The sequence below is a fragment of the Eimeria mitis genome, genomic scaffold (genome assembly GCF_000499745.2).
Source record: "Eimeria mitis Houghton genomic scaffold, Emh_scaff3619, whole genome shotgun sequence".
Classification (NCBI taxonomy): domain Eukaryota; phylum Apicomplexa; class Conoidasida; order Eucoccidiorida; family Eimeriidae; genus Eimeria; species Eimeria mitis.
This window is the reverse complement of record NW_013571962.1, coordinates 3,357-4,006: the sequence shown is the minus strand read 5'-3', so window position 1 is coordinate 4,006 and position 650 is coordinate 3,357. Positions and strand designations below refer to the sequence as shown.

Genomic DNA, 650 nt, shown 5'->3' with positions numbered 1-650 from the left:
GTGGTTGCAGTGTCTCTGTCTTTGCTATACCACTACCACTGCTGCTGCTGCAGCTGCTGCTGCTGCTGCTCGATCTGCTGCTGCTCTCTACTGTTGCTACAGCTGCGCTAGCAGCAACTAACTAAAGTCTTGCTGCTGCTGCAGCAGTAGCAGCTAATTACAGCTTTGCTGCTGCTGCTGCAGCAGCAGCAGCAGCAGCAGCAGCAGCAGAAGCTAGTCAGAGGGCTGCTGCTGCTGCCGCTGCAGCAGCAGCAGCATCGAATCAAAGGGCTGCTGCTGCAGCAGCACACAGCAGCAGCTAATTAAAATGTTGCTGCTGCTGCTGCTGCTGCTGCTGCTGCTGCTGCAGCAGCAGCAGCAGCAGCTACTCATTAAGCCAGGGGTTTTGCTTCAGGGCTTCTGGGTCCCTCTCCCCATAATCTACAAGCAGCTCCTCCCCTCTGAACACAAACCCTAAACCCTAAACCCTAAACCCTAAACCCCAAACCCTAAACCCTAAACCCTAGGCCCCACACCCCAGACCCTAAACCCGAAACCCTAAACCCTAGACCACAAACCCTAAACCCTAACCCTAAACCCTAACCCTAAGCCGTAGGCCACAAACCCTAAACCCTAACCCTAAACCCTAAACCCTAATTTAGGGTTTGTGA

At 53.8% G+C, this 650-nt stretch overlaps 1 protein-coding gene across 1 annotated transcript in view; it reads right to left on the bottom strand.

Moving 5' to 3' along the window:
- Nucleotides 1-364: 364 nt before the first annotated feature.
- The window catches only part of EMH_0067870 (SET domain-containing protein, putative), a gene marked incomplete at both ends in the record, with an annotated part of 1,243 nt that continues 957 nt past the window's right edge, over nucleotides 365-650 (bottom strand). Inside the window, one exon of the mRNA XM_013498673.1 lies at nucleotides 365-440. Within this exon, the coding sequence (XP_013354127.1) occupies nucleotides 365-440 (76 nt within the window). The remainder of the gene's footprint in view (nucleotides 441-650) is intronic.